General features: G+C 37.5%; 3 protein-coding genes across 5 annotated transcripts; 2 read left to right on the forward strand and 1 right to left on the reverse strand.

Moving 5' to 3' along the window:
* Positions 1-589: 589 nt before the first annotated feature.
* LOC133996085 (gap junction alpha-9 protein-like) lies at positions 590-2,199 on the forward strand. The gene has a single exon (XM_062435645.1). The coding sequence runs from the start codon at positions 590-592 to the stop codon at positions 2,087-2,089; it is 1,500 nt and encodes a 499-aa protein (XP_062291629.1). The 3' UTR covers positions 2,090-2,199.
* A 1,192-nt stretch (positions 2,200-3,391) lies between these two features.
* mycbp (MYC binding protein) lies at positions 3,392-7,124 on the reverse strand. The gene is made up of 5 exons (XM_062436046.1): positions 6,805-7,124; positions 6,487-6,559; positions 4,713-4,761; positions 3,668-3,797; positions 3,392-3,581 (listed from the first exon to the last, which is right to left on the reverse strand). Exons 1-5 carry the CDS (start codon positions 6,817-6,819, stop codon positions 3,537-3,539), a joined length of 312 nt encoding a protein of 103 aa, XP_062292030.1. The 5' UTR covers positions 6,820-7,124; the 3' UTR covers positions 3,392-3,536.
* Positions 7,125-7,351: 227 nt separating this feature from the next.
* si:ch1073-513e17.1 (sialin) lies at positions 7,352-23,598 on the forward strand. 3 transcript variants are annotated; one of them, XM_062436277.1, is made up of 13 exons: positions 7,352-7,455; positions 8,610-8,745; positions 11,402-11,507; positions 12,058-12,215; positions 13,221-13,432; positions 14,724-14,957; positions 16,911-17,085; positions 17,566-17,684; positions 18,762-18,923; positions 19,129-19,261; positions 20,513-20,660; positions 21,245-21,335; positions 21,736-23,598. In XM_062436277.1, the coding sequence occupies exons 4-13, from the start codon at positions 12,131-12,133 to the stop codon at positions 21,901-21,903; spliced, it is 1,527 nt and encodes a 508-aa protein (XP_062292261.1). In that variant the 5' UTR covers positions 7,352-7,455; positions 8,610-8,745; positions 11,402-11,507; positions 12,058-12,130; the 3' UTR covers positions 21,904-23,598. The 3 variants fall into 3 exon arrangements, with proteins under 3 accessions (XP_062292261.1, XP_062292260.1, XP_062292262.1); XM_062436276.1 differs by having other exon boundaries at positions 8,610-8,738; XM_062436278.1 differs by lacking the exon at positions 8,610-8,745 and having other exon boundaries at positions 7,388-7,455.
* The last annotated feature ends 292 nt before the right edge of the window (positions 23,599-23,890 follow it).

The following is a 23,890-nucleotide window of genomic DNA, read 5'->3' on the forward strand; positions in this document are numbered from 1 at the left end:
GGAGCTACAGTGTGTGGACTTTGTATTTTCTTTACCCCTAAAATTGCCCCTTTAAGTTATAAAAATTGGCCAAAATGTCCTCACAGTGCTTATACCTTATATTTTCAGCTGAAATTGGTTCTCTAAAAGATAGAAAGACACACACATACAACACAGGCATAGGATATTCTGTATAAATATATACACAGATACACTATATATAATTAATATATATCAATTTTAATGTTATATTAAATGTTATTATATTTCATTGATTTCTTGATGCTTTGGTAATATTGCTGTTATTGTGACATTAATGCCAATAAAGCAAATTTGAATTTAATTGAATATAATCTGTACATAACAGGTAATAAAAACAATATAATGAAACAACTAATACAAATATAAAGGTACTTTAACCTTTTAGTTTAAGGTGTTAAACTGATTACTATAAAAATCTTTGTTTCATTGTCACCTGCTGTCTTTGACTTTTTTTTCATTGGACGCAGCAAAATATGATGAGAAATAATATTATATAATAATGCTACTCGCTTAATAACTAATTAATTCAACTTATTTTGTCCCACTTACAGCACTTGTAATTTAAAAAATGGGAGACTGGAACTTCCTTGGTGGGATCTTGGAGGAGGTGCATATCCACTCCACTATGGTGGGTAAGATATGGCTGACCATCCTGTTCATATTTCGGATGCTGGTGCTGGGCGTCGCTGCGGAGGACGTGTGGAACGATGAGCAGTCCGACTTTGTCTGTAATACCGAGCAGCCTGGCTGCCGGAACGTCTGCTACGACCAAGCCTTCCCCATCTCCCTCATCCGCTACTGGGTGCTGCAGGTGATCTTTGTGTCCTCCCCCTCACTGGTCTACATGGGTCACGCCATCTACCAACTGCGAGCACTAGAGAAGGAGCGCCACTGCAAGAAGGTGGCTCTTCGTCGAGAGCTGGAGGCTGTGGACACAGAGCTGGTGGAGGTGCGGAGGAGGATTGAAAAGGAGGTGAGGCAACTGGAGCAGGGGAAGCTCAACAAGGCACCACTGAGGGGTTCTCTATTGTGTACTTATATAGCCCACATTGTTACTCGCTCAGTGGTCGAGGTCAGCTTCATGATGGGCCAGCTCATTCTCTACGGCCACCGCCTGAGCCCTCTGTACAAGTGTGAACGGGAGCCTTGCCCAAACGTTGTGGACTGCTTTGTCTCCAGGCCCACAGAGAAAACTGTTTTCATGATGTTCATGCAAGCCATCGCCTCCATCTCCCTGTTTCTCAGCCTGCTTGAGATCATACACCTGAGTTACAAGAAGATTAAGAAGGGCTTCCTGGACTACTACCCACATCTCAAAGATGACCTTGACGATTATTACGTCAACAAGTCAAAGAAGAACTCAGTTGTGCATCAGGTTTGCATGGGCACGTCTGTGCCTCGCAAGAGTACTATTCCCACAGCACCAAGTGGATACACGTTACTATTGGAGAAGCAGGGCAATGGACCCAATTACCCTCTTCTCAATGCCTCCTCTGCCTTCGTCCCAATACAGGGAGACCCTGGTGCAAAGCCAGAAAGCCACAAGGATAGCAAGGAGGGCATGCCGAGCCCCACAGAGCAAAACAGCAACTCCAACAACACAAGCAGCGAGACCCGATCTCCTCCTGCTGACAAACAGGACGAACCAGAGGAATCGCCCCATGAGGACCTGGTATGTGCAAGCTCTGAGTATCCCACCCTCCCTGTAGCAGACACCTCGTCCTGCACCACACTGTCTGGAATTACAAGGAAGCAAAGGAGGGTCAGTCCACCGTGGAACTGCTCCACAGTAGTAGAGGGGAATGGCTCAGACAGTGGAGATTCCTACCATGGGAACAACAGCATGAAGCTACGTAGCAGCTGTGTCGGCCCCAGAGCGAGAGTGCTCTCCAAATCAGACATTAAGAGACCGAGCAGGTCCCAGAGCCCGGACTCTGCAGGGGAGCTGAGCTCTGTATCTCGACATAGCCGTGAGAGTAACAGCCCCACAGTCTCCTCTCCAAACCGCCGAGTGTCAGCGGCGAGCAGTTCCAGCAGTAGACGAGCTCCAAATGATCTGCAGATATAAACCACAGACTCAATTTCCCAACACTGCAACAGAAACCCCTCAGAAAGCCGTATTTGGTTTCAAGCTAAAGACCAGTGACAAATTAAAGGAAAAAAATCCAACAGTACAGGTCTGAATGCTCGACCCCTACAGTAAGGGGATCTGGTGGCTCTGTTATGCTGTGGGGGGCATTTTGCTGGCATGGTTTGGGTTCACTTGTTCCTTTAGAGTTAATGGTCACTACAAATCAACACAAAGTTGTTGTAACTGAGCACATTTATCCTATGATGAAACATTTCTATCCTGATGGGAGTAGTCTCTTCCAGGATGACAATGCCCCCAATCTATAGAGCACGAGGGGTCACTGAATGGTTTGATGAGTATAAAATGATGTGAATCATATGCTGTGGCCTTCACAGTCACCAGATTTCAACCCAACTGAAAACCTATGGGGGATTTTGGACTGACATGTTAGACCACACTCTTACCACCATGAAAACACTAAATGATGTTCATCCTTCCAGTAAGGTTCAGAGACTGTAGAATCAATGCCAAGGTGCATTGAAGTTCTGGTGACACGTGGTGGCCCAACGCCTTACTAGAACATGTTAGATTGTTTTTTCCTTTTATTTGTCTTCATCTGTATGTGAATACTGTTATATTACCACACACAAAACATTAAACAAGCACAAAAAGCCACTGCGAAGGAGATAAAACCCTTTTCACCGAAGATAATTGAAAAGAATGCACTGTTTTCTGGGCCTGTTACAGGCATCCAAATAGACCTATAATGATTTGGCTGTGTCCAACAGCTCTGTTTGAATGATTAAAAGGAAATGGAAAACTGAACCAAAAATCTATAATGTTGTTTTAGGCAGCTGTTGCTGTTATGTTATGCAACAGGATACTTTTTAATTTAGTGACGCATTCTGAATGAATCTGACCCGTTCCAACTTGTTTGACATTACATCAAATATCCTGCTCTGAATGTGCCTGCCACAATGAAATAAGTGCAAAACATGGTATGACAACCTTTACTTAGCATCTTTAAATGTTCTGTCATCTATCAGACCATTTTTTCCCCCATCAGGCATATGAGCAGCAACCTGTACTTTATTGCTTTTGTATAAAAATATTTTTTTTACTTGATATTCTGTCATGAAATTAATATCAATAAAAATGTCTTACGTTTTGGAGCTTTCTAAAAAATTTATAATTTTTCAAATGAGTCATTATTTCAGATGAGTGGCCGAGTATGTAAGTAGATTTTTTTTGGTTGAAAACAGAGGACCAATTGTACGTTTAGAAAAAGAATTTATTTGTGAGAAAGCAAAACCTGCTCCTTGTTATATAACAAAAATTAACAGTGATTTTGTGCTCACTGTACATCCATTACTATGTAATAAAGATTTACATACTCAAAAAATGTTTCTGTTTAATATTTTCTGACAGCACAAACCCCTCCCTTCTACTCCGCTGCTCCCTCCTCAGGCGATGGTTCATACTGCATCAGCTGAAAAGTTACATTGAGGGCAGAGGTTAGAGAAACAGAGACGGCTCAACATCAGTTCAGAATCAAATATTTTGCCATCATCTCACCTTGTTTCTCAGCTCTTTGTTCTCCTCCATGAGCAGGTTGCACTTCTGCTGTAGATCAGACAGCTCCATGCGAAGAGCCTCAGCATCTGCTGGCTCTGGACCAGATGCTCCAAGGTGAAGCTTTATGAAACTGTGTAGGTGGTTCAGGTCAATGTGTGCTCTCAAGAAAAAAATGACAGTGATGACTCATAGCGGACACTTCAGCAAGGAAAAAAAAAGCTTTGTTTAAGAACAAGCTCCCTGTGAATGACTTTAACATTTGTCCAATGTGCTGAGTGTGTTCAGTGGGATTGAAGACGCTGAACATGGCGGCAACACAGCTGAACACAATCATCTAAACCCCTGTTGAGACTGTGATATTGCAACATTGCTATAAGTAGGTTTCATATTTCACATTGTTGCTCAATTTAGCAGTTAAATTATCTCTCCAGATGATTTCCAGACATTTTAAACATGCCACAAATACTTTCAAAGGGGAGATATCGCAGTCTTATCTGCAACACCAGACAAAGTTCTGACTCTATGGCTATGTAAAGAGTCTCTTGTCTGGAAATCTAACAAAATCTTGAGTTGCTAAAATACATAGTTTCCTGTTTAAACATACAATGCTATCACAAAGCATTACTGAGGTATTTGCAGGGTGTGTTGTACAGGATGTGGTATAAGGTGTTTGCAGTGGCTACCTCTGTTTCTGTTGCCAGGTTATTTTGGGGGCAGCAACAAACCAACCTCAAAAGTCAGGTGCAACATTTCGTTTTACAAGCACCAATTTGTAGGATACAGATAAACTCTGTCACTATATCTTATCAGATGCACCATGTACTGGACATTATAGACCAAACTAAACAGCTAAATGTTTTACTGGCAGTCACGACAATTGGCCGCCGTGCTTTTGTACTTTTTACCAGAGACTATGAACCACAATGGAGATTTCTTCTGTTAAAAGAGAAAAACTGGCTCATAAAAAATACAACATGAAATTTATGACATCTATTTATTGTGACTTAAGTGTCAGTACAGCTGAATATAAAAGAGAAAAGGATACTCCAGTGCATTATTCGGCTTATCAGTCTCTTCATAAAGTGCCACTAAAACTGTAAGAGACAAAAAAAAAAGGTTAGGTAGCAGCACAGCAGGGTTATCAGTGAAAAGTGAGTTAAAGAATGAGTTTAACACCATCGTTTGTAGGGCTGCAACTACTGATTATTTTCATGATTGAATAATTTGTTGAATATTTTCTTAAACAATGACTCACTTGTAGAGATGCAACGCTTAGATGATTAATTGCCACCTACTTTTATACTTGGTTAGTTATTTTGAGTTTTTTTTTAAGAAATACACTAGTGTCCAAATGTTCTGGTCCCAGCATCTCAAACATGAAGATTTTCTAGTTTCTTAATTCCTCTGTAATAGTATACTGAATATCTCTAGTTTACTGACTGTTGTTATCAAAACAAGACGTGTGACATTTTACACAAATATTTTGTAGAACAACTAATTAAATATTCAGTTGTTTGTCATAGAGGCACAAAACACAGAAAATAGTCACATGTAAGAAGAAATTGGAAACAGAAAATGTTGGGATTTTACTTTTTAAAAAACGACCCAAACTCATTCATCAATTATCAAAGTAGTTGCCGTTTAATTTTCTGTAGATCAACTAATCGATTTTTTTGTTTGTTTTAACATTTATTTACTGAATTTTATTTATTTATTTTAAAACAAGGAACATCACAGAAGAATGTAGAAGTCACATATGGGTACAAAAATAAAGTCAGCGTTCTTAAGGTAAAAAATTATATCAGCATATACACACACACCTATTCATATGTATAACAAACATACAGTAACAATAGAAAACTGTATATACTACAACCATTATAGTAACTAAAAAACAAAACAAAACATAAAAAACCCCAGCTCAATTCATCATTTCAAACATCTACTTCAATAAAAATTTTCTCAAGGACATTACAGAAAACTTTCCAAATTTTCCAAAACTAGATAGGTAGGTGGTTTTCCATGAACAGGTTATATATCTTTTAGCTTCTAAAAAAACCCAACAGATATTAAAGTAAGGATCTTTCATTTTTAATGGTCACAAAGTCATTGGGGTAAATATAATGATTCGACTGGCCAGGTCCAACACTTTCTTTCTTTTTACATTTAATGCAAGTATCTGGAATATTTGGGTTAAAGAGGTGCAGCCTACTTGGGGTAATATACTGTTTGCTTATCCATTTGTATTGCAATAACATGCTTTGGACCATTCTTCCTCTGTTAAACTCTGCTGCAAATCTGTTCTTCATATGTTTGGTGATGACTCTCTTGGGTTTACTTACAAACAGGTAATTTCATAAACACACCTGCCCCCTAGAGTTTGAAAATCTTAATGTGAAATCGTCAAGGGTAGACAGAGGGGGAAGTTTCAAACTATTACACTGCCTGGAGTGTATGAATATGAAGCTTCTCAGTTGCAGATATTTAAAGAAATGTTTTGAGGGAACTCCATATATGTGGCCTTAAGTTCCCCAAATGACTAATATATAGAGGAAGTCATTGTCATTATAGAAGTCAGATACTTTAGCTATACCCTGAGATGCCCATGTTTTAAACCCTGTCTGCTCTTCTTGAATAAAAACTGATCATTTGGTAGTCCTTACCAAATATACCAGAGCGCTATGCCAAATGTATTCATGTATTTTTTAAGAGAAGGGTTTTTAGTCTGTAAGATTAGTTTGTTCTTGTTTTCTGAAGGGACTAATCAATATAGCTTTACATGTCAAATACAGCCCATGAGTTGCTTGTTGAATACCCACCACTTGTTATAGTGTCAAGGACTCCAGACTTCTCCAGATATCTTCTAAATTGTTCTCTCTTCGACTCTGAGGCCTGAAACATGACAAAAATATGAGTTAAGTTAGCAGCACACGTCTGACAGGGTTTTAATCTTGCAACAAAAAAAAGTATGTGGCCGGGTCTATATATATAAGATGACATTTTAACAAAAGCAAAGACACTTCAGCTTGTGATGCGTTCACTGACTCGCTAAGTTAGTTAGCACATGCTTGTTTCATAACTTTTCCACACACCTGAAACAGCTACAGTAAAGTAAGCATATAACACCGAATACTTACTCTGTAATGGGCCATGAATGCGACGATGTTTTAATTTAATGTAACCTCTAAAAAACTCAGAACAAGTTAATCAACACGAACTGTTTGCAGCTGGTTTGTTGTGATCTTCAGTCCATAGCAACAACACAGAGGACAGATCCGTTGCCATAACAACACATTCAATTCGTGAGGAAATAACGTCTCTTCCCGACTATCTTTAACTTGTTAGATAAATAACTTTAGAGTGGGGGGAAATAAACTTGAAAGAAGATTCAGTGTTTTGGGATCATTTGAATTATATTTTCCATCGAGCTAATATGGTCGAAAATCAAAAGTCAACCCCTAAAGGAGGTTGGGCCTGTCCTAGGTCAGGTGCCTGAACGTCACATCCTGAGTGCAGATCTGTAAACAATGAGCACTGGTTTCACTGCTTTCACTAGTTTTATCTCTAACATGTTGCAGCCACTCCAGTCGATTTTTAGATCGGCGTTTCCTCAAAAACCCCTCTGGTCATATGACTGTTTTTCTACTCACGCCAGGAGAGAACAACAGCAACACACAATGACTGTGTCATCCTGCCGGCTGTGCTGTGACTTAAATCCTTCCAGTTTGTATCTTTGTCTGATTTAAGGTTTTACTACAAATGGAGCTTTAATTAAGAATCTATACAAGGTAAGCTGTTTTTAAAAATGTACACACTTGTCATAAAACGCATTTAACTAGCTAGTTTACTAATCTGTAACTAGCTACTGTGGCTATTTAAAGTCCCTTGTGGTTTTTTTGTGATAAGACTACGTTAACTCATTGGCATGTATGTTATTTGGCACATTATCACCTAACTCATAATTGGACATTAACAGGAAAAAATAATAGAAATGATAGATTTATGAGAAGTAGGTTACTGCTGATGGTGTTAAACACTTTAGAAAAGTCCCCCAGAATTAATTTCAGCCACGAAAGAGTCCTTTAGGAGTCATGAAATAGGCTTTTTGTGAGGGAAATGTTACACTGTAAACTATTATAAATGAAGAATCCATCTTTTTAGTTGTTTATTAAATCAGATTTTTGCATTTTGTTTTGTGCATTAAGGATTTAGTAAACCAGACAGAAAATGAATCAGCTAAAAATTTAATTGTTGGTAAATTACTTCAAGCATTTTTGGTAAAATTGGCAAATACCTGCCCTTTATAGATACTGGAGCACTGACAACTTTCCAACTTGTGATTGGCATTTTTTCATTCATTAAGTAACTGAAACCCATATTGCACATGATATGAAGTGTGTTTCATGCTGGTAATGTGATTCATTCACAGTACATTACTTATCAAATAAAAAGGTTGGAGAAAAAAAAAAACCTTCCACACAGTAACAGACTATTTTAAACCCAGTTGACCCCAACCTATGAAGCACAGATGGGTAATTTGCTAGGAGAGGATTATAATAACTTAGTTGTTCCACGAATAAGAAATGAATTGAGCCGTTTTACTGAGGATCTCATGATAGACTCACACATACATACTTGGACACTTACTGCTGACACGGGTCACATGGCTCATGGCAAATATAGTATATTTTTGTGGTGCCTCCAAAGCTGTCAAATGTTTTGCTAAGATACACGTAGCACAATATATTAAGGATACATGAAATGTTGGTCAGCTTATTAGTATCTGGCAGTAATTGCTTTAAAATATTTTATTTGTGTCGCAACTCGTGTCAAAATTAAGAACAATATGTCACACTGATGTTATGACAGCTTAATTATGTGTAAATCTACAAGGAACAACCTTTCAAAAAATAACTAAATAATATTAATATCATTTCTGCAGGCCGGTCATGCCACAGCTGGAGTCGCAACAGCAAATCCTCGATCTCTGCTTTTCTTAAGTATAGACCCTGGGACCATCAGAAGTGCTCTGCGTCAGGAGTGCACAGTTCAACCCTTGTCTCATGACAAGGTACGAGGTCAGAAATATATTCAGGGACCCAGACGTGCTTTAAAAAGTGCTCAGAATGATCTTGAAATCAACTCTGAAATAGAAATAGGCAGTGCAGATAGTGCAGTTCTAGTTGGCATGTTCCACCATTATGGATCTAAACCTCATTACTAAAAATATATAAGCATCTGCATAAAGGACCATGTTAATGATATATCTGAATATCTCATGTATCTTCAGGCATTACGCTTCACAGTCTGTTGTGTCGCAGAGTATTAAGAGAGCAAATATAAGCTTATGCACGATATCTGTCTTGGTTAAACAACTTACTTGTAATTATCTGATGGTAATCATATGCGGGAAACCAGACAGACAGGTTACAACAAACAAAGGATTACTGAGTGAGATATATAGCATTATGTGCTCACTCAGACTAAGCCATCATTAGTTCGAGAGCCACAGATGTCGTCTCACACGGACAGTTTTACTACACACTGGCACACAAATTTAAAACAAATGAGGAAAAAAATGATTTAAAATGACTTTTTCCCATTCAGAAATAATTATTAGCATATTTTACACTTCATTTCAGACAAAATACAGTAATCTGCATGTACATACAGACATGTTTGTGTACAGAGAGGTTACAAAACTGTAGGAAGTCATATTGCTTTCATACAAACACACACTTGTGCATCTGGGATCAAAGTTTTGGGACATGGGACACATTTAAGCCTTACATACTGTTCATAATTAGTCTTTATATATATTTTCAGAGCCTCAAATCATTCTTGAATACCTCATCGGTCATTAACAATTTGGTCATTAATCCTTGATGAAGCTTTCAGAGAGCTGAGAGAGTGTATTATTTAGTTTTTAGGTTTTTGTTGATGGAGAAAAAATATTTACAATCTCACTATATAATGGTCAAACGTTATATAGCACTGGAGAACATAAATCTTTCAATTAATGACATTAAATGTGTGTAAACAGTGTTTTTTTGAATAAATATGAGTCAAACACTCAACAAAAATGTGTACAGTTACACCAAAACATTTTCAAAGTTATCAAATTTCTGGCTAAAAGGAAAGTTTTAAGGTGTATCATTAAAAAGTAAAAACATAAAAAATGGGACCCTGAACAGTATGTAAGGGTTAAGACAATATGCATTGACCTGAAATGTGAGACGTACACAGACGGAAGAATACAAGAATGTTTCAGCCACATCTCTCAGACTACAGTGATCATTGAAGGGTCATTCACCACTGTAACTGTTTATTGATGTTATCATCTCAGACCAGCTGCTTCAAGAGGATCTTTGTGACATTCTTGTACTCATGTACTGTGATAACGCTGCAAATCCCCACTGTCATGAGAAAAATTCTCCAAGTCATGGTGTTATGAAACCCAACCTACCCCCCACCAAATGCACCATCATCAAGCCAAAAAAAGTTTATTTTGTCTTGGTTCCTCATTGACATATTTGTCGTAACCCAGGCAGCAGCAGCAGGAGTGACACAGTCACCCAGCAACGCATGTGAGAAATGAAACTCAAAACAGTGACTCAGGCTTTATATCCTGGCATGATAAAACATTTCCACTGTGTATCAGTTCACAGCACTAGTGGGTTGATTTCTTTCCATTCACTTAATTCAGATTTTGGTAACATCATTTCCATTCAGGCTTCTTTTGGTCACAGTTTGGTTAAAACCTTGAAACGCCACATTGAAGATGTTTAAAGCTGAAAACGTGGCCTCAGATCTTTAGATAGTTCTTAATAACATCACATATTTTTGACTAAATAAGAGACAATCAAAGTAAAACAAATCTGTAGGTATCATTTATTCAAACTCAAGACCTCATATCAGTATTTTGGCAGAAAATACTGTGTTTATTTAGGATCCCATCACTTACAGTATTAATCAATCAATTGATCAAACTCTATATATACAGTATAGCACTTTTAATACAAGTCCAATGCAATTCAAAGCACTTTACAAGAGATTGACAAAGATACAAGATGGTAAATATGGATTTGGAAACTAATACACAACTCAGAATAGGTAAAAAGCCACCCCTCCAAAACAAAATAAAAACTTTAAAAAGTTTATTCTGTAAGACAACAATAAAAGATGAGTTAAGATAATAACAAAGTGCAAGCAATAAAAAGAATGTAAATAAAATGATAAAATATTACACAAAATCAAGAGATTATAATAAAATAATAAATAAAATAAAATACAATAAATATTATATAGTTAATCAATAAATTGGGTTTACAATAGTAAAACCATATAAACAGTTTAAAGATCAGTGTTTTCAGATCCTCTAAAAGCTGCTGCAGCAGTTAGTTAAAGCCTCACTGAAAGGTTTTGTTCTGCTTTATTTAATGAGAAGAACCAGAGGATCTGAGGGGCTTTCCTACATAAACCAGAAGCCTTACTTAAAGGTCATCTGGGGGTAAGGCCACGTAGTGCCTTATAAATAATACAATTATTAAAAAATCAATATGGAAACTAACAGGTAACCAGTGTATAGACATTAAAATAGGTTAACTGTGTGCTCTCTTTCTGGTCTTAGTCGTTTTTAAAACCACCTTGGTAAGCTCAGAAATGAACACATATGAAGCTGAGCACACAGCTGGTTATCTAACAAGAATATAACCTTTTTTTTCTTGTTTCCAGGTTTTCCAGGTTCCAGTTCAGTAAGGACGGTTACCAGTACTGAGTCTCATCATCTTTATCATCCCTCTTCTAGGCTCTCCAGTCACTCTCAGCATCAATAACTCTTGTAAGTGCAGTTTTGATCAGACTTGTCCATCATTTTGTGAAATTAGGAAGTGCCATTGTGTGTATGTTTGTATTATATTAACCAGTAGGGCTGCAACCAATGACTATTTTCATTATCAAGTAATCGTTTGGTTTATAAAATATCAGAAAATAGGGAAACATGTCCAAAACTTATGTCTTGTTTTGTCAAACAGACAGTCCAAAAGACAAAACTACTCAGTTTACTGACACAAACAACAAAGAAAAGAAGCAGGAACCAGGAAATGAAACTGAACGAAACGTATATTACCAATTATTTTTCCTAGCAGTCGACAAATCGAGCCCCACACATCAGTATGATCCAGTATTATTAAGCTGCCAGTGTCTGACATCACTGTGGTTTGCTTCACATGTTTTTGTGAAAAGCTGCTGTTTAATCAATATCTGCAGATGTGTCACGTCACTTGACTTATCTTCTGATGTTTACTCGTCTGTCATGTGTTTATCTCACATCCTCCTCCCCCTGTGTGTCAATCGTTCGTCTGTGTTTGTATCTTTTGTCTGTCTGACAGGTTTTTCTTGGATGTCATGGCTCAGTGATATCATTTAGCACACTCAAACCTCCCGGGTCAGCCGGCCACAGCCATGCCGCGACCAAAAGGCTACTCCATCAACTCACCCCCTTCGGACGAGAGTGAAGACAGTGAACCGCTCATCGAGAATGATGAAAGTATGTTTTTATTTGTTACTCGATGTTAAGACTCTCAAGAAGTTCTTTTAATTCTATTTTATTTTAATATAAACACTATAAACAAATCTTTTTCTGTCATAGTGGTTCCTCTAATCACTGCTGATGCTTTATTTATTCCTCTCATCAAGACACAACAATTTCGATGTCTATATTTGGTTGGATGTGTTTCTCGACATCAACACAATCAAAACAGTGTAATTTGCATATAGACCTTTTCTGTAATAACTGCTGTGAAACGTCATGATTTTTGCTTTATTTCTGTAGTTCTGCAAACTGTGTTACAGGTGTGTGTCTGAGATTATGAAGCAAATACTTTACAGAAGTTGTAAACACGTCAGCACCTTATGAGTTAGTGATTACTGGTTATGTTAGCGCTTAATGATGCAGGTGACCGTCAGATTGCTGCAGTTACACTGACGATGCAGTAAAATCACGTGCTGCTGGAGTAAAGATGAGCAAGGCAGAGGACAATGAGGACCCATAAATTAAGGTTTCCTCTATTTCCAGATATTTTTAAAGGAGTATTACACAATTTATAACAAAAATTATTAATAACTGTCAAATTTCAAAGCACAAGAAGGAAACCTTATTCTTCTTCTACTTCTTTTTAATATGATATTGATGATAATACTCTGAAATGTCTAACTATTCAGTAGTAAAGTGAATCTACATTTCCAATTTTATCAGTAATCCGTTTAAAAATTTAAAATTAAAAAATACTTAATATCTACCTATAAATCATAACTAATTTATTTGGTCAAAAATGATCAAATAATGAGTTGTCTTTTTCTGTTTATTAGCATGCCTTACCATGGTTGAAAGCTTCAAGTTATAGAAACACAGCTGAATATTTAGAGTAAAAGAATGAGAGTGGATATCATTAAAAAGTAAAAAGTAATATGTATGAAACAACATGCAGTTAAAATTCACTATTATAATTACTGTATGTTTTATGGTTGACATCATTGTACTGTATGTGAACAGTTCCTCCTCAGTGCTGCTCGGCTCGACTCAATCTGGCCATGCTGATGTTTCTGGGCTTCTCTGTCGTCTACGGCCTCCGTGTCAACCTCAGTGTTGCCATGGTAGCCATGGTGAATAACACCGACCAAGCACCGGGCCAGAACAGCTCCAAGGTCCACGCTTGTCCGCTGCCGTCGGGAAACAGCAGTGACGATTTCATTCAGCCAGACTGGGTAACACTTCATTGTTTGTTTGTTTTTTAAATGTATCCTTTCATTTATTTAAGAATTTTAGTTCATATAGATTAGGTGTGTACAGTTTGGAATAAAATCAGTTTTTGCAGCAGCCAGAAATCAGAAAACATGTTTGTAAGTTCTTTTAATGCACATGTGAAAAAAATAATAATGATAAATAACAATGAAATAGACCTCAAATAAAATAAGAATTAGATATAACCCAATAAAACATAATGTCAACTGATGAAATAAAACTATTTAAAACATGACTACTATAAAAAAAAAGATTAAATGAAATAAGTAATGGTGATGAAATATTCAAATAAAAAGACTAAATATGGAGGTTTTAAGTTTAAAGATATCAACACTCTCTCAGTTCTCAGATTATTGTAATGGCTCAGACCATAAAAACTAAAAGCTGCCTCACCAGAAGTCTTAATCCTGAACTTTGGAACAACTTAAAGACTTGTGCCAAACCACCTGAGGGGCCAGAGTGATTAACACACTGCAAGCATGTCAGAAAACTAGACTCGTTACTTTAACAAATGAATCATTTTTTATTAGCTAATCCAATATTACTATCAATATTTTCTGCTGCTTGTTCATTTAATTAATAATCTAATTTGGAATTATATTTATATTCTTCTGCAAAGTGCAAAAGGTGATATAATAATGAATAACGCTCTTTTATATTGTCCCTAATGGTTTTCATACTTTGTTCAGTATAATTTTGAAACAGACATGAAATTACATCTAATGTAGTATTAAAGGTGCAGTGTGTAGAAATGAGTGGCATCCAGCTGAACGGACTTGACGGAAATGGAATCTAATATTCATAAGTATGTTTTAATTAGTGTAAAATCACCTCAAAATGCTGCAGAATCCTGGATTTTTTATTACCTTGGAATGAGCCCTTTATATCTACATAGGGAGTAGGTCTTCTTCCACTGAGGCCGCCATGTTGCACCACCTTGTTTCTACAGTAGCCCAGAACTGACAAACCAAACACTGGATCTAGAGAAGGCCTTTCACGTTTGTGTAATTTTTGTGGCCTCATAGGTTCTCCTACATGCTTGGAGAGATGCCACTAATGCACCACTAAATGCCAATAAATCTTACACATTGGACCTTTAAAAAGACTTAAATTTAACACAGTGAACCTGCAGAAATTGTGGGGGAAAAAACTGGGACCTGTGGTGTAAATGAGTGCATGATTGAGCTGACCAGGCTGTCTCACTACCTTTCTCCACTTCTTTAATTACTGTGACTATAAATCCTCCCGCTCCAGGTCCCGCAGTACCAGTGGGGCTCAGAGGTTCAGGGCTTGCTGCTGGGGGCGTTCTTCTTTGGCTACCTGTGCACTCAGATCCCGGGGGGTTACCTATCCGGTCGCTACGGAGGGAAGATCTTCCTGGGCTTGGGTGTCCTTGGAACGGCTGCCCTCACCCTGCTCACCCCTCTGGCTGCACAGTGGGGGGTGTACTGGCTATTTGCACTGCGAGTGTTGGAGGGCATTGGGGAGGTAAGAGTGTGCCTAACCCTAACCCTACATTTTGTCTTTATACCTCTAATTTACAGAAGTAATAGACGGATACATACATTTTCTGATAAATCTAATCAGAGACTGGCTTTTATTGAAATATTTGCAGTCGAAACTACTGGCTGACCACAGATATATAAAAGCAGATTATAAAATAGGCTTATTTGATCACTTTTACATGTTATTTATATGATTGTTCAGTAATGTTTCTACTGAATTAATGATTTCTAAAGATTTCCTCTCTTCCACTTAATGGACTAAATAATCAAAATGTTGTGTTTTATTTCTACGATTGAGTAGCATCAATAAAAGTGCTACAAATCCTATTTTTTTTACAAACAAACAAACAAACTCTGCCTTTTGACTTCTCGTGTCATCATTGATACAGTGTCATTTTTATCAGGCCTGGTCTGCTTGATACAGCGTGTTCAGGGCAAAACTGAGAAGAAACTGCAGGAGATGCAAAATAATAATCTATATTTATTAAATTAATTCCATCAAACTTCCCTCATTGGCTGCAATGAATTCAGAACTGTTAGACTGCTGTCAGCACAGCTCAGAGCAGAACAACAGCAGATTATCAATAGATGTGCTGCTCAACACTTCCCTTCAGTTCACAGATATAAATGGTTCATACTCAGTATAACTATTACACCAGAACCTTTGTGTGTTCATGTTCTTGTGCATGGCCGTAGCTACCATTGAGGACACCGAGGTCATGTCCTCGGTATTTTTTTCTTGAAGTTTCGTTTTGTTGTGAAGTGAAAATAGCCGACGAGACAATTATCCTTGCATCAACGGACCGTCATGTGACACGTACTTGCAGATACCGCTGCCATGTCAAAACGAAAGTAGTCGGCTATAGCCAGCGGTGGAGTGAGGCCTTGAAATCCGGTAATTTTTTCACCGGCCCCGGTGTCCCAACTGGTGTCCAATTTAACTGGTTTCCTTACCGAACAGCTCCAGCTGTGTTGTGCTTCCGTCAGCAGATTCGTCACAAATTCACAAATATACACAACATATTACTGGAGATTTTTAAGTAGCAGTTATATAGTGCTCACTTCCAGAAAAAATATTCGCTGCAGTAGATGTTGAACTGCGACTTGAAAATCGCCAGAAATATGTTGTCTACATTTGTGAATTGGACATGACCCGATTTTGCAAACTGTTCATTCATTGGATGAGCCCTTTTCTCCCTTTCCCAGCAGGCCGTGCTCCATTTCACATTTTAAGAACAAACAAAGAAAATAATATACAATTTTTAAATATACAACCATGGAAGTTGTAGAATACTGAAATAGGAGTTGATTTAATTTGCAAAGTTGGAAGTGATAAGAAATAACTGGAACACAAGAGTGACCATGACTGAGAAATGCACAGCAAAAAAGCGTTTTAAATACATCATGGATTATTTTAACCTTATGTATAATTTGTAGTTTTCTTTTTGACCTCGGTATTTGAAAAATCCTGGCTACGGCCTTGTTCTTGTGTAAATATTGTAGCCAGAAGTTCCGGGGTTTTTTTCAGTGCTGCCATGTTATGGAGCAGCACTGTGCCACACACCCAGCTGTTAAAGATTTAAATGGCTGTTAGAAGTCAGGTTAGGACTGAAATGTGGAATATAGTCACAGATCACAAATTGTCCTTGTTGTACTTAATATATTTTTATGTCAGTGTTGTTATTTTTTTATTTTAATTGTGGTGATGTGGATTTTTATTTTTATTTTAGGATTTTATTGTTAGTTTAGTGTCCAATATCTTGTGTTTTTGGGACCATGTTGGAACATATTGTTTTCATTTTAACATGTTATCACTTGGATTTAGATTTGTGTCTTTAATCCATAAAATAAATTATATCATAAGTAATTAGATACTGTTGATTGTGTCTCCACTCTGTCTCTCTGCCGGTCTGACTGACTGTTCATGTATCCGCAGGGTGTGACGTTCCCGGCCATGATGGCGATGTGGGCTCGTTGGGCTCCTCCGACGGAGCGATCTCGCCTGATGACCCTGTCGGGATCCGGGGCCAACTTCGGGGCCTTTCTGGCTCTTCCGCTCACCGGCTACATCTGCCAAACCCTGGGCTGGCCCGCTGTCTTCTACCTCTGTGGTGAGGGAGGGAAAGACTCACCCTGACACAAACAACAGCACATGCACACATCAGATTGACTGGAAGTTAAATGCTTCCACAGTGGAAGGACGGAGGTGCACACTAGAAAATGTATAAAGTTAATTTATGGATTAATTATATTTATTAAGAAAAATAATACGGAGGACAATTTTTTCTTTCATATTCCTATCTGATATTTGTAGTTTATACACAAAAGAATTACAATTTAAACTTTAGTCAGTCAAGTCAGTTTAACTGCAAAATATGATTATAGCATATAATATTATAGCATTGTTTCTCTTTGTTATATCACTGATAATATCACTACAATACAGATTGGGCTTCATAATGTTCCTCTTTGCTTGATGCACAGCAGTTGACATCAGTCATTTATTGTCAGCATTAAATTCTTGCACAATTCCTTTAATCATTCACCACATGTACAATAAAAAGTCCTCCCTCTCTCTGTTTTCCCTTCAGGGGGCGCTGGTTGCCTCTGGGGCGTCTTTTGGTTTATTTTTGTGTCGGATGACCCTCGCACCCACCGGCGAATCAGCGAAAAGGAGAGAGATTACATCATCAACTCCATCGGACCTCAGGTACACATGAAACATTAAAGGAGACAGCTCGTGATTTTTTTAAACAGCAGTCAGGCCTCCTTCTGAACACTGAAACATTCATCCTGCTCATACAGACCATTAAAGAGATTCCTGCATAAAGCTGTTGGTATCAACAGGAAAATACTGTCAAAGAGAACCAAGGAAGGGTTTTTTTTAACTTTACTATTGGAAACCTACATTGATAATGCATTAAGAAGGGATGCTGTAATGGCCAGAATTAACAGGAGGAAATAAAACCTGTTTTCAATGTTCCCATGAAACTACAAAAGTGTCACTGGTTAAAAAAAATTGTAATTGTTTAACCTCAACTGTACAACTTTAGTAGTGAAATGACAACAAAAGTTAACAGATGAAAAAACATTGTTTGCATTTCCCATTTGTTGATGAGATATAAAACTCATTTTTTTCATAAGTAAACCTCATTGGATAAAAGTAAATGAAACATAACATTTATCAACGCAAAGCATGTTAAAAGTTTGATTATATGACGTCACTTTATGTGGGTTTATTGTATTTCCAAATCATTTTTAAGCTGCCAAGAGGGGGATTTCTGTGATTTTAGGCACTTTGACCTTTAGACAGCTGCACATTGTGCCGCACGCCAGAAAACAAGAAACACGAGGTGTCTCCGATGTACCAGAAACGCACTTTTGTCATTTTTCTTTAAAACTGAGCTGTTCCTCACATCTCTTCTCCTTATGGGAGAATTTTTCTGCTCGCAGTGAATATTATTCTTCAGTTCCTTCCCAGACTTCCTGTTTTCATTTCCCTTATCGTTCTCTCTTTTTCCACATTACGTTCTCTCTTTCTGCTGACCTTTTATTGTCGAGTTGTGTTTTTTAGAGTTGTAGGTAACACTTCTATGCTAAAAAAAACACTAACTTGTAACTGGATTGTGGTAGTTTTCCTATAAGTAGTTTGTGAGTTACATTCTCCCTCAAGCTGACTGTTTCATAGTCTTATTTATTCTATTTGTGTATACTTTAATAATAAAGTAATAATGTGAATATGTGAATGTGTAAGTGTTTTCTCATCTAATCTGAACTGAACCTCCAGGGTACAGGTCATGGCTGGTCACTGCCCTTGCTCTCCATGTTGCTGTCTGTCCCTCTGTGGGCGATCATGATCACCCAAATGTGTGCAAACTGGTCCTACTACACGCTGCTCACCTCCCTGCCCACCTACATGAACAATGTCCTGCACTTTGACATCAAATCGGTGAGGTTTGGATTCATTTGTTCCTGTTTCATGTTCAAACAGTTAAAGTTAAGTTAGTGATCACCTAAGTCATCAACAAATCCTCTCCTGAATATACAAACTCGGGACATCAGCTCTAAAGACACCCCTCTCTCTTTCTCACTCTCTCTCTCTCTCTCTCTCTCCCTCTCTCCCTCTCTCTCTCTCTCTCTCTCTCTCTCTGCAGAATGGCTTCCTCTCCGCTCTGCCCTACCTGGGTGCATGGTTTTTCTCCATAGCATCAGGCGTCATAGCAGACACACTCATCGAGAAGAATATGTTGAGCATCACCAGCGTACGCAAGAGCTTTACACTCATAGGCAAGAGAAGTTTTCCCCTCAGATCCTTTTTGTGTGTGTGTGTCATGTGTGCCCCTGTGTCCAAATGCTGTCACTGTCAGAGGGCCAGAGGGATCCAGGTTTTGAGAAAGTTAAGTCTTTAAGTATGTGGACATTTTTGTTTTGGCTCTGTTCTCCAGCACATTGGACTTTAAATGAAACAATGACTGGTTTGTGTGCTGACTTTCAACTTTAAAGGATAGGGTCACAATTTTTTAAGTTTGTCTTAAAACAACAGTCAGGTGTCCATATGAACAGTGAAAAAGGTTTTCTTCACTGTAATCATTCCTCCTGTTCATACTGACTATTAAAAGATCTCCTTCAAATGTGCTTTCAATGCAAGTGATAGGGACCAAAATCCACAGTGTGTCCATACAAAAATGCATTTAAAAGTTTATCTGAAGCTTATATGAAACTTTAGCAGTCTGAGTTTGTCATATCATGTGGATATCTGCAACATTTACAGTCTTTATAGCATCAAATCTGCTTTCAGTGTGTCCACAAAATGTATCTAAATGCCACATGTAGTTTTTATAGCATCAAATTCCCTCTTTGTGTTTCCCTGTTGAGCTGCTGTGGAAATATAGTAACAAAAAGAGGGACTTTGGCACTAAAAAATACTTGTAATGTTGAAAGATATCACTCATTTGGATGGTTGAAGCCTCATATTTAGATTTAAATACATTTTTAAATACATTTTTACACAGATGGAGGACTGTGGATTTTGTCGTCCATCACTTACATTGTATGTGTATCATGAAGGGATCTTCTAATCATAATGAACAGGAGGAATGATAACAGCAAGAAAAACAGGTTTCAATGTTCAGTGGAAAAATTGTAAACTCACCATTACTTCTCTCTGTTGGCTTATTACTGACTTTGCAGATAAAGGTTGTATGTGGAAATTAGACTGAAGTTCTTCTTACAGTTTCGTACAAAATGTAAGAACTTATTCGGTCACTGAAGAGAAGAAGAGAAGAAGAGAAGTTTGACTGAACTGTGATACATGGCTCAGGTTTTGAATGGAATAATGCTGCCCTCATCTGGTTTGAATTCATTTCGTTCATGACACAAATATCCAGATACACACTCAGTGAACAGAGTGAATAGACAATAATTGTTATGTATATTTAAATTCATCATGGCCCAGGATGAACAAATAATCATCACCAAAAACACAATTTAGTTTTTCTGTAGGTACGCTTCCCTTCACACATCTATCTCTCTCTGCAGGTTTGCTGCCGGCTTCAGGTTTCCTCGTGGCTGTGAGCTTCTCCGGCTGCAGCCACATCCTGGCCGTCACCTTCCTCACGCTCTGCACAACCATAGGAGGGATCAGCGCCTCCGGAGTCTACTTGAACCAGATAGACATCGCTCCTCGGTGCGTTTTAACGGCCACACACTTTTCTCTCCTCAGAAATGTAGTCATTTATTCAGACCAGGGCTGCAACTAATCGTTATTTTGCACATCAGGTGAAAATGTTTCGTCTGGAAAATGCAGAAATATGGTAAATGGTATAAACACATTTTGATTATACAAGGCAGCTTTATTTATATAGAGCATTTCATACACAGGGGTAACTCAATGTGCTTTACATGAAAACACAATTTTAAACAGTAAAAATTGGAAACATTACAACATACAATTTAAAAACAAGAAAACCCAATTATAATAAAAAGAAAACAGTAAAGAAGAATAAAAAGAGAGCAAGAAAATAAAAAGCTAGACTGAAATAGAGCAGCGTAAAATAATGATTTGCATTAAAATAATTAAAAGAACATCGACTGCAAATAAAAAAGTGTTACCCACAGATTATGATACCCGGCAGCTGTAACACAGTGTGTAATTTCATGCAAAGTAATGATATATTTGAGGCCAGTAAACAATGTAAGATCACACACTTCCCCCCTCATTTCACTGTCTCTGTGTTTTGAGATTACGAACATGTTTTCTTTCCCCCACAGATACGCAGGATTTCTTCTGGGAATCACAAACACATTCGGGACCATTCCTGGCGTCGTTGCACCGATCGTTACAGGACATTTTACTGCAGATGTAAGTCTCTAAAGCTGAAGTTTAGTCACTCAAATCGCTCGTTACCAAACAGGTTTGATTGCCGGTATCATGTAACAAGACCACATGAGCGCTATGTGAGGTGAGGCTTTGGATAACAGAAGGTCACACACAGACAGAGCTTATTCTTTTAGTTTTTAGTGTAACTTTCCTTTTTTCATTCGAACTGTTCTGACCTCCAGGTTAAAGAAGCGTGACGTCATTCTGGGAATTAATGATGTCACAAATCTGTATAGACCGTTAAAACTGACTCATCAAATAAGATATAAACCTAGATTTTAAGTTTGAGGGAAAGACAAATTATGTTGAATGTGCTCGTACTTACTCACAGCTGAGCTCCCCTCCATTTGATCTGACTTTCTTTTTCTTCTGTGGTTATTAGCACACTCTGGATGGCTGGAGAAAGGTGTTCTGGGTAGCTGCTGTGATCAACGCCATCGGTGCGCTCTTCTTCACCATATTTGGCAGCGGAAAGATCCAACCGTGGGCCATCACTGAGGAGGACAGAGTAGAGGCAGAGAAACAGAGGAGCAGGTCCATCTCAACATAAACTATGAACACATGCAACAGCTTTAAAATACAGACGCACAGCTGCATATATTTAACCCCACAGTTAAACTGAAAACAGACAAAGATATTTAGAAGTCTGCTTTCGTAAACTGATGTATGAATTATAGGAAAATATGCAGTATTCACACTTAAACATGAAGAGTGTGAGTGGTTAGTCTCCACACAAACATACTGTTCATCAAAAGAGAAAAACATATCATCATATCAGTGGACCAGGATAGTTTTAAATAAGTGAATTTCTACTTTTTTTTATCAATAACTTTTATATTTTGCTTCTGGTTTTTTAAAAGTTTTAATGCCTCATTTTTACAGTAATTGCAGCAAAAAAAAAGAACTTTTCTACATCAAAATCACATTTTTACGTTTAATGTTAACGTAGGTTTTGGTGAGGTTAACGTGGTTTCTGACATATGAAGTGGACAGATTTACTTTTAACAATGGTAAGAAATGTCATAGCTGCTGCATGGACACTCACTGCCTCTATCAATCAGGAAACTGTGATTACTTTTTACTATTGTCACATAGGTACAGTCAAAGGTACAACTCTTTTCATACGTAATATACGGGCTATACAGTGTCTCAGGTTAGATCAAATCAGTTTGTGTTAATCTTTTTCGTGTATTTTAGAGCCTTTTTTTTTAACTGTGAATGAAATGGGACCGACTAGTTTATAAGCTAAACACTTTACAGAAGAGGATTTCAGAGTGCTACTAACCACATGCATTTTAGATGATTTGTTTATAGCTGTATATGTTTTCATAACATTTGTACAGAACAAAACAAAGCACTTTTTTACATACTAGAAATATACCAAAAGGCCTTATATTTGATAAGAGTGCCAACAATTTGTGCAACATACTTTTCTTTTTTTTTTTTTAGTGAATGGTTTTATCCAGTTATCCGTTACAAAGCTCATTTCAGGTGTTTTATATCTATAAAACCAAAGCAGCTTCAGATGCCTGGATTTCAACATTTATAGTAGACTTTTATGTTTGTTTTAGTTTCTAAGAAATTTGTGAATTTGCACTGTTTTCGGTTGTTCATTTCACAACAAGTTATCATTTTCTATGCAATACGGGGACTATGAAACTAACTAACTGTAAACATACAGTACGTCAAAGTGCACAGTGATGTTGATAAAGTGCAGTATTATGTCTTTAAACGGATGCAATAACTTATTTTTATTTCTCCGTGCATTTGGAAAATGGGTTATGTTTGTGTGTTGCTTTATCTCATATTGTGAGAAAAATAGTTGTTTTACTGAACAAAAAATGAAATTATTGGTATATAAGTGGACGCACATTTTTACAATTTTAGTCAGTATATTTGTGTGTGTGTTTGTATACTGTAGACTTCTTTACTGTTGTATTGAGGTAAAGTCTCTGTCTCTGCATGATGACCCAGGGTTGCAGACTTCTGTGTCATATCATGAGTAAAAATGATAATCAGGATGCTGAGACACAAAGGAACTACATTTATATTTAGTTGAGTTTGTTTTTTACCCCTTCACAACATTATTGACTGTCTGCAGAGGTCGTAAATCTCTCTGGGTAAACACACAGATTTGTTTTTCTGGTCTTGCTCAACTCTCTTCTGGCTGTTGGGATATTCTCAGAAGCCACCACCACAAATGAGTTTTCCCAGCTTTATTTAAACACAATCCGCAATAAATGCCTCATAAACAAACAGATGAGTTTCAAGACTGCTTAATTTCACACAAAATGCCACTCAAAATACACCCACTAGATGGCGCAAGGAAATCAATATTAGCAGTGAGAAGCCTGAAAAACATAAAGAGAGAGTGAAATACCACAAATATTTCTAAAGTAAAAGTAATCTATAGTAGCTGTAGCTTTGCATTAAAACATAAATATTGGTTTTAGTCTTTAATGCCCAGTTATTGATGATTATATGGTGTTTTATACTACTGACATAAATAAATATGTTAGATTTTTTGAAGTTATATT

Source organism: Scomber scombrus, chromosome 16 (genome assembly GCF_963691925.1).
Source record: "Scomber scombrus chromosome 16, fScoSco1.1, whole genome shotgun sequence".
NCBI lineage: Eukaryota > Metazoa > Chordata > Actinopteri > Scombriformes > Scombridae > Scomber > Scomber scombrus.

Excerpts from the sequence above, each read along its gene's own strand:
- LOC133996085 (XM_062435645.1), top strand. The coding sequence starts at position 590 with ATGGGAGACTGGAACTTCCTTGGTGGGATCTTGGAGGAGGTGCATATC.
- mycbp (XM_062436046.1), bottom strand. Across the intron at positions 3,798-4,712 it reads AAGCCGAATAATGCACTGGA|TTTCATAAAGCTTCACCTTG; the intron begins GTATCCTTTTCT and ends CCACCTACACAG. Across the intron at positions 3,582-3,667 it reads ACAAAGAGCTGAGAAACAAG|CTGATGCAGTATGAACCATC; the intron begins GTGAGATGATGG and ends GTAACTTTTCAG.
- si:ch1073-513e17.1 (XM_062436277.1), top strand. The coding sequence starts at position 12,131 with ATGCCGCGACCAAAAGGCTACTCCATCAACTCACCCCCTTCGGACGAG. Across the intron at positions 17,086-17,565 it reads CGCTGTCTTCTACCTCTGTG|GGGGCGCTGGTTGCCTCTGG; the intron begins GTGAGGGAGGGA and ends TTTTCCCTTCAG. Across the intron at positions 19,262-20,512 it reads CAAGAGCTTTACACTCATAG|GTTTGCTGCCGGCTTCAGGT; the intron begins GCAAGAGAAGTT and ends CTCTCTCTGCAG.